Raw genomic sequence first — 8,360 nt, 5'->3', positions numbered from 1 at the left:
TATCATACAGTACTTTGTATTTTGTATACAAGATAGCAGAGGAAGGGGAATGGGGGGAGAAATTCCGTCTGAAATAGGTGGCCAATGACAGGCTTATACCAACCGTCTACAGCCAGTCAGTAAGACTAGTCACTAATGACAGCCTGATCAACCTTAGCAGATTCATTCTGCCGGCCAAAGATTAAAGCGCACCACTCACAGTCCAAGACGAATGCATTCTAGTGTAGTTTACCAAACAAGTTACATATAGGAATTCAGTTTCCATTGATCCAACAATGGCAAAGCAAATATTGCTGTCTACGTGATGTGAAGAAGGAAACAGAATCAGTTTGTACATGTGCTGCATTACTGCACTTTCAGAAAAAAGCATTATTTGCACCTTCATTTGAATGTTTCACATTCATCTGCTGAATGGAGAAGTTTGCTGTGTGCTTAATTTAAATTTAAGACATGTGCATTTGTGTTCAAAATAATAGCAGTCACACATCACTAACCTCATAAATAATATTTTTTGGTAGAAGTGGTATTTCTACATGGCAAATAATTTACTAGTAAGTGTTTTAGGGTCACAGAAAACTAACAGACCCAACAGTCATGACATGCATGCTGCCCATTCTGTGTAATTGAATCTGTAATTGAAAGGGGCAGTGTTGTGTTCACTTAGTGAGGTGATTGATTCTGAGAAGAAACAGGTGTCACTTATGGCCTATGTTTAAGGAAGGAAGGAAGCAAATGGTGTGCATGCTGGTTATACTGCATTTCACTCTGAAATACTCAGCAAAATGGGTCGTTCTAGACATTTCTCTGAGGAACAGCGGACTTAGATTAAGAAGTTGACTGGAGAGGGGAAAACATATAAAGAAGTGCAGAAAATGAGAGGCTGCTGAGCCAAAATGATTTCAAATGCCTTGAAATGACATCGACAGCCTGAACAACGTGGGAAAAAATAGGAAATGTTGGGGATGTCTCTCATACCGTGGTGTTGGGCCTATTTATCACATACCAGGGATCATGGATCAGTTTCAATACATCAAAATACTTGAAGAGGTCATGTTGCCTTATGCTGAAGAGGAAATGCCTTTTGAAATGGGTCTTTCAACAAGACAAGGACCCAAAACACACAACATGAAACATGGTTGGTGTTATAAAGTGGCCAGCCCAATCCCCGGACTTCCATCCCATAGAACACTTGTGGGGTGACATCAAAATCCTGTTTCTGAGGCAGAACACCAGTAATGCAGAGGAATTGTGGGATTTACAGTAGTTCGTCCTTGGCTGGAATACCTGTTCACAGGTACCAGAAGTTGGTCAACTCCATGCAACACAGATGTGAAGCAGTTCTCAGAAAAAAATGGTTATGCAACTAAATATTAGTGCAGTGATTCAAAGTAAAGCAAACCCTTGAGACATTTTTCACTTTATACAGTAAATATTTGAGTTTGTAAAGAAAAATGCAAATACTGCTGTTTATTTGAACAGCCTAATAATCCTTTTTCTTCACTTTCTGTAAAGATAGAACACAAACTTGATCAATTTTGATCATGTTTGGATTTGGAATTGAATATGCAATATGAATTCCCAATGCATTGACATTGTGGAATTAAAAGCTATTCTAAGGATTTTGAGCATTATTTACTTTTTTAAACACTATAATTCACTATATTATTCTGAACACAACTGTACGTACAAACATAATTGTTTGACATCACAACTACTCTGGAGCCAATCAAATATCAAATATCAAATATGCAACTGACACAACTGTGATGTAGAAATTTAAAACCTCCAGTGTACGTGTGACATCTTTTAATAAATTATACTTGCATAAATTCATTGATTCTGGTCTATTCAGTGAAGGAAAAAGTTCAGATGTCATTTTAAGAGTATGCCTTCGAAAGGTGTAGTATCACCCTTGTCTAATTTTCATTTGAAAAGGCAAAAAGAGAAGCCGTATTTTTCTTTTCTTTTTCAAATGCATTTATTTTAGGTCATTTTAAACTAATGGTTTATTCTGGTAATATAGCACAAAGTCGAAGTGCTGTTGCTGTGGTTACCTTCCTTGTGTATTTACAAAGTTTTATTACCTGACATCTTCACTACTGTGTTTCATTGTTCTTATTCATATAGAACCAAAACCAGGGCCCCATCCTGGAGCCACATGGGTTAGGGTTGTACTAAGGAGGACACACACAAAAAAAAAAAACTCATCAGGAAAAAACCCTCGTCACGCGGCGGGGGCCAATCATGTGCCTGGCGATCCGACTTGTCGGTGTGTTTTGAGCTATGGTTTGAGGCGGTGTGAGAGTGTAACAGCTGAATGTTTCCTGCAACAACAAAGCACTTGCTAAGTCTCGCTCCTCTCTTTTCTTTCTCTCTCACTTCTGTGAAATAAAGCTGCCTTCAAGTGTAATTGGAAACGTCAAGCTATAAACCATCCAACGGAAAACAATAATTGTGAAATCTAAAGTCAGAACATCACACGACTGGGCCGTTTCATTGACACTCCCCCCGCCGCACCACCCTGCGGAAAATCGCCTGGTCGCTTTTTTTGGTGTGAATGCCCCATAACAGAGATCTGGTGTGTAGTGAGATTTGATCTCCTGGAAACAGTGATACATCCTGCACTCCTGCACACCAGCCATCTAAGGGGGAAAAATCTTTAAAGTCTTATTATAGTCAGAGCTTTATTATAAAACATTTTACTGGTTACTAAAAGGTTTGGCAAACACCTTTTCACTTAAGAGCAACTTCTCTCCTCTGTCATTTTCCTAATATATCGTTTGTGTTCCCGCAGGTCAAAGGCTACCGCTACCTGGAAGAGGACAACTCGGATGAGTCAGACTCCGAGAAGAGTGAGGAGGACGACGAAGAGGACGGAGAGCATGTGGTGGAGGAGAGGGGAGCCGAGGGCGGGGAGGACGGAGGCCATGACGCAGAGGTCCAGGGAGCTGACTCACCCGGAGCCAGGAGGAGAGGGACCGAGGGTCAGCGCCGCAGACAGGACCACGCTGATGGGATGGAGGGAAGAGCATGAGAGAGGAGGAGGAAGAAGGAGGGATGAGGGAAGAGAGTGAGGTAGGGTGAGAGAGGAGGAAAAAGATGGAGGGAAGATTCTGGACAGAGGGAAGAGAAACAGAGATGTGCTAGATGCTGTTGTGCCCATGAATTTTTGCATTCTGTTTTTTCAGTTTGATTAATTCCCAAAAGACAAGTACAATCATAAGACTTAATGCAGGTATGTGAAGTGCTACACCCTGGTAAGCTATTGTCCTGTCAAAAAACAGGCCTAAAATGTCCCAAAAATAATCTTCAAACCAAAAAAATTAAAAGGATTTTATAGTCACTAGTTTAGAAGTCCCTAGCCGTTAAGAGTATTCAAGCTTTAAAGTATTTTAGAAGTAACTAAAGAGACCAATACATAGGGTTGGGTACCGAAACGCGGTGCCAAAAAAGCAGCGCTGCACGGGTCGCTACGTTACCGTTAGTTAGTAGCTGGATTAAACACAATGGTTAAAATGCAGATGTCTTACGTTAAGCGGTGTGAAGTGCGACTGTGTTTCACTGTAGAAGACTCGTAACAGTAACAGTCTGCAGCTGCCTTCAGAAAAAGACACAGACGGTGCGTTCACTTGAAACTCAACAGCCATGTGGTGCATTTTAAGTTATTGTAAAATACCCTTTTCCCATCTGGTGCTTTGTTGTTGACCAGCAATTTACCGGTGAAATACCTATTTTTGTAAGTTAATGATATTACATTATTAATCAATCATTTAATTTTGACCATACGGCCTTAGCAATAAACAAGCCGTTCTTTAATGTCGCCAATTGGTGTTTTGTGCTTCTTTTTTATATTTCATACTATATACATCATAAATATATTATATATATTTTCATTTAGGCACGGAAGTAGGCAAAAAAAACATACGATACCCAACCCTATTAAGACAACAGTTACTACAGTTATTCATACTTTCTTACATACTACACTAAACAAAAGCATTTTTTTTCTGGCATCAGATTTAATTAAAAATATCTAATGACCTGCTGAACTCAATTCATTCACAACAGTGATCCAGGAGAAAGGGCACAGGTCCTGTAAATACTACGTGGCTGTTTAACAATAGGGATGGCAATCTTAAAAGGTAGCACACACTGGATCAAGCGTGGGTGACTGACAGAATACAACAAGAATAATTTTGTTGCTTTTTGCTGGAGCTTCTGGCTCATATTTACAAATTGGCCAAAAATGAACGAGGGCATAGCGGCTGCTTTTGTGCTTCATAAAGTCCAAAACATATTTTGTAAGAGTTCCATTTTAAGACGAGAACTTATCAGAAAAGAATGAACTGAAAGTGACAGAAAAGGGAATGAGGAATTGATTTTCTGAGTTTATCGTCAGGGTGTGTGTGGATGGAGTCATTTTTAGAGAGCCTGGTCCTGCTGAATGTAAACAGGAAAAGCAGCAGCAGCTATATTTGTCCTTCCGTCTTTGTTTCCTTTCAACCCTTTAATTTATGCACATTTGTAAAAGAAAACCGCCAAACTCAAGCTATTATCAGAAGCTCAGAGGGATATATTTTGCCTGAAGTACTTTTTGGAAGGAATCAAGCATACTTTTTGATGAAGTCAAAGAGTAATGTACGTTTATGCTTCGGTACGGGGCGGTCAGTCATGAATGGCCAATGCCAGTAAGGTATGCATCTTTGTCAGACACTGGCCTTGGAGCTATTATAGTTACCATAATACTTATCAGTCTGGTACATTCCACTGATACATTCTAGGATAGGAGAAAGAAATGCTCTTTGAACATTTGCATTTCTTTAAACTATTCACTACACTATGCATGAGAAAAGTAATTAGCAGTTTTGTCAGGAGTGCGAGTTATCATGCTTTCAGACTGATTGTCACACGTTTCACACACTTTTAGGTACTGTTCTCAGACATTAGGGTTGCGGTTATTTATTTTGTTAGAAAATTCCATATAAACCCTGCCTGTGAGAGGAAGGAATATAATTCATTGTGTTGTGGATATTTAACATTAAATCTTTTTAATAAAAATGACTTCTGACTTTTCAATGAACTGATGCCAAAGCTGCTTGATGTTGCTGTGAAGTTTATGTCATATTACTGACTTAAACAGTGTGAATCTGTTGGTCACAGAATACATTTTATACTTCTCTGTTGATCCCACCTGTACCTTTTAACTAAAAATTGTGTTGAAGTCAACTGCGTAGCTTGACTGGTGGGAGGTGTGATATAAAAGACTTTAAGATAGGCACGTTGTCCTTTGGGTCCCAGGGACCCTTGACATTATCCTTCGAGTCACCAGGACCCTTGACATTGTCCTATGGGTCCCTGGGACCCGTGGCATTGCCTCTTTGGGTCACCAGGACCCTTGACGTTGTCCTTTCGTGTCCCGGGGACCCGTGGTACATTCAATCGATCGTAATAGTTCTGCTACCCTCGCATCGTCCCGCCTTTGAGTCCCTGGGATCCTGGCCAGTGGCTTGTAGTTGTAGTAAAAACAGGAAAGGCAAAGACAAGTGGAAAGGGAGGTTAAAACAAACAAACGCGAATAGTCTACTTATTATTTTATTATACACACACACACCACCCACACCACAAAACACACACACACAACCACACACACACACACACACACACGAACACCACACAACACACACCACAGAACACACACAGTGTACTCTGCAACACAATTGTCTTTTTTGTTGCGTCATTTTCCTTTTTACGTCATCTTGTTTTGGACCTGTGCACTTTTTGCACGTGGCTCGGCACAGCCAGGGCGGGGGGTAACGGCAGCATGGCCCGTCGTTTGACTCTGGAGTTGAAGCTGCATCGGATTCTCGTGAGCGGCACCGCAATGCCCCCGCTGAAGCCATGGTACAAAAAGGAGAAAAGGTACAAGAGGCCCGCCAGGAACACAAACACGACGACTACGATGGCGACGGGTGTGCGTCACAAGAGGACCAACACATACACCAGCACAGTAGAGGAAAAGACTACTGCTGCTACGACGACGAGAACAAGACAATGACCTAGGCCAAGACGAAGGAGGAGAAAAATTAAATGAAGAAGAAGAAGAAGAAGAAGAAGAGGGTGGACATGCAAGGGCCGAAGAAGAAGAAGAGGAGGGTAGTGAAGACAAGGGGCAAGAGGAGGACGAGCAGGATGAGGAGACATTTGTGTCAAAAGATGGCAAAATCAAATGGTCCTCGAAAACGTGTCATCCCAGTTGCCCTAGACCTCATCGCCACGCCACCGAAAAGGATAAACCCGACCAAGAAGAGGACACGACACACGCTGCGGCTGTTGCTGCTGATACGTTGCTGGCCTGTTTGTCACGCGGCAAATCGAAGACATGGTTGTGGCCGCCACGAACCTCGAGGGTGAAAGGAGATGTGCCACAGCCAGCAAGTGGAAAGCGATGGACGTCACGGACCTAGGAGCCTACCTCGGGCTGCTGCTCCTCGCGGGCGTGTACCGGTCCCACAACGAGGCTTTGGCGAGCCTGTGACACGAGGAGAGCGGCAGCTGGTGCCCTTTCGAGGTGTTGTATTTGTTGCTTTGTTGTTGTTTTTTTACCTCTGCCGTACAATTGTCTTTCTTTGGTGTGTGTGTGTGTGTGTGTGTTAAATTTTTTCTCCATCTCTTTCCCATCATGTTCCATCTTCTTGTTTGGACACGGCACGTTCACATGGTCGCTGCGCCTTCCGCCAGTACATCCCAGCAAGCCCGCGTACGGCTCACGATCAGTGGTCCACGCGCCGCTCCAGCGGCGCGTGCACATGCAGCTCTACCGGTAGCTCGCGCGTGAGTGGAGTGGCACGCCCGGAGAGAATCTGGGCGCCCGCGTGGTGCTAGACGTGACCGAGGGCCTGAGAGGCCGTGTAACGTGACGTGCAACAACTTTTTCACCTCCTATGTGCTGGCCCACGGCTGCTCGTAAGACGCCTCACCGTGGTGGGCACGATGCTCAAAAACAAGCCCGAGCTAGCCAACATATTTTCACATGTAAATCGGGAAAGTATGTGTTTATTTCAAGCAACACTGTCATGGTTGGAAAAGTGTCCAGAAGATCAAAAACGTCTTTTCATAGTTTTATTTGGTTTCTGTTGAGTCTGAATGAAGTGTGCTTTTCGATGCTAAAATGACTATTTATTTACATGGAGTTTGGTGGGTTTAGCGATGCGAGCCGTAGCAAAATATATATAAATAAAATACCCCAGTTTTGCTAAAATTTTAAATACATACAGTATTGTTTTAATGGTGAAGTGTTAAGTGTCTTTTCCCTTCAGAGATAGATGACATATTTAAGACATTTCTGTTTCCCAAGAACAGCTACGACGTAGCTATCAATAAAAAACGAACCAGAGTCCTCAAAAGCTACATACTCCGAAATGGCACCAAGGCTGGATTTTGGGAAAGAGACTTGAGATACAGTATTAGGGGACCACTAAGGTCTATATAAAAGAGACTTCAGATACAGTATTAGGGGACCACTAAGGTCTATATAAAAGAGACTTCAGATACAGTATTAGTGTATATTGAGTGTATTGTTAAATCCCTAAATAACACATTATTTCCCAAACAAGTGCAATCTAAAGTAGATTACACCCTAGGATGTTTAAAAACTGCATCATGATTAGTTCTCTATCTCAACCGTTTGTAATCTTTACACATTTATGTTAATTTTTAACCGATTCTGTTAACCTGTGTGTTGTCTTCCCATTGAAATTGAAAATCAACACTTATGTTGACGCATTTTATCGATGTTTTTATTTTTTATTTTACGTTTTTGTCCCTTCTTTTCAACGCTTTTTTTCAATGTTTGTCACTTTTTTTGACATTTTCAACACTACGTACACCAACTTATTAACTTTAGTTTTACAGTTATTTGGGGAATTAATGGTCAATAAACCTCATTTATAGGAAATGATACCTAATGTTTGAGTTGAATAAGGAATAATTTAGACTAAAATCACAGATTGGAAAATGTCAACTTTTACTCAATACTATTTCAAAACCACTTCAATTTTCTTTCTTTTTTAAATGCTATAAAATGAAATAAGACACCCCAAAATTAATAAAAGTAGAGATTTGTACTTGCCAAAGAGAGTTGTGTGGAATCAATCATGTTATTTTGGGTAATTACAATTGGGTAGTTATAGGATATATATATATATTTTTTTTAAGATTATTTTTGGGGCATTTTAGGCCTTTAATTGATAGGACAGTTGAAGTCATGAAAGGGGAAAGAGAGGGGGAGTGACATGCAGCAAAGGCCCGCAGGCTGGATTCGAACCTGGGCCGGCTGCGTCGAGGAGTAAGCCTCTATACAT

The 8,360-nt window shown here is 41.3% G+C and overlaps 1 protein-coding gene across 2 annotated transcripts in view; it reads left to right on the top strand.

Moving 5' to 3' along the window:
• unc93b1 (unc-93 homolog B1, TLR signaling regulator) overlaps positions 1 to 5,226 on the top strand; it is a 17,922-nt gene extending 12,696 nt beyond the window's left edge. Inside the window, exons 12-13 of one of the 2 annotated variants that reach the window (XM_032526373.1) lie at positions 2,795 to 3,019; positions 3,053 to 5,226. In XM_032526373.1, the coding sequence (XP_032382264.1) occupies positions 2,795 to 3,019; positions 3,053 to 3,061 (234 nt within the window). In that variant the 3' untranslated portion in view covers positions 3,062 to 5,226. Of the gene's footprint in view, positions 1 to 2,794 lie in introns of both variants that reach the window. The other variant, XM_032526365.1, reaches the window with a different exon arrangement.
• The last annotated feature ends 3,134 nt before the right edge of the window (positions 5,227 to 8,360 follow it).

The sequence above is a fragment of the Etheostoma spectabile genome, chromosome 2 (genome assembly GCF_008692095.1).
Source record: "Etheostoma spectabile isolate EspeVRDwgs_2016 chromosome 2, UIUC_Espe_1.0, whole genome shotgun sequence".
Lineage (NCBI taxonomy): Eukaryota > Metazoa > Chordata > Actinopteri > Perciformes > Percidae > Etheostoma > Etheostoma spectabile.
The sequence above is the reverse complement of the archived record's forward strand: the minus strand, read 5'-3'. Positions and strand labels throughout refer to the sequence as shown.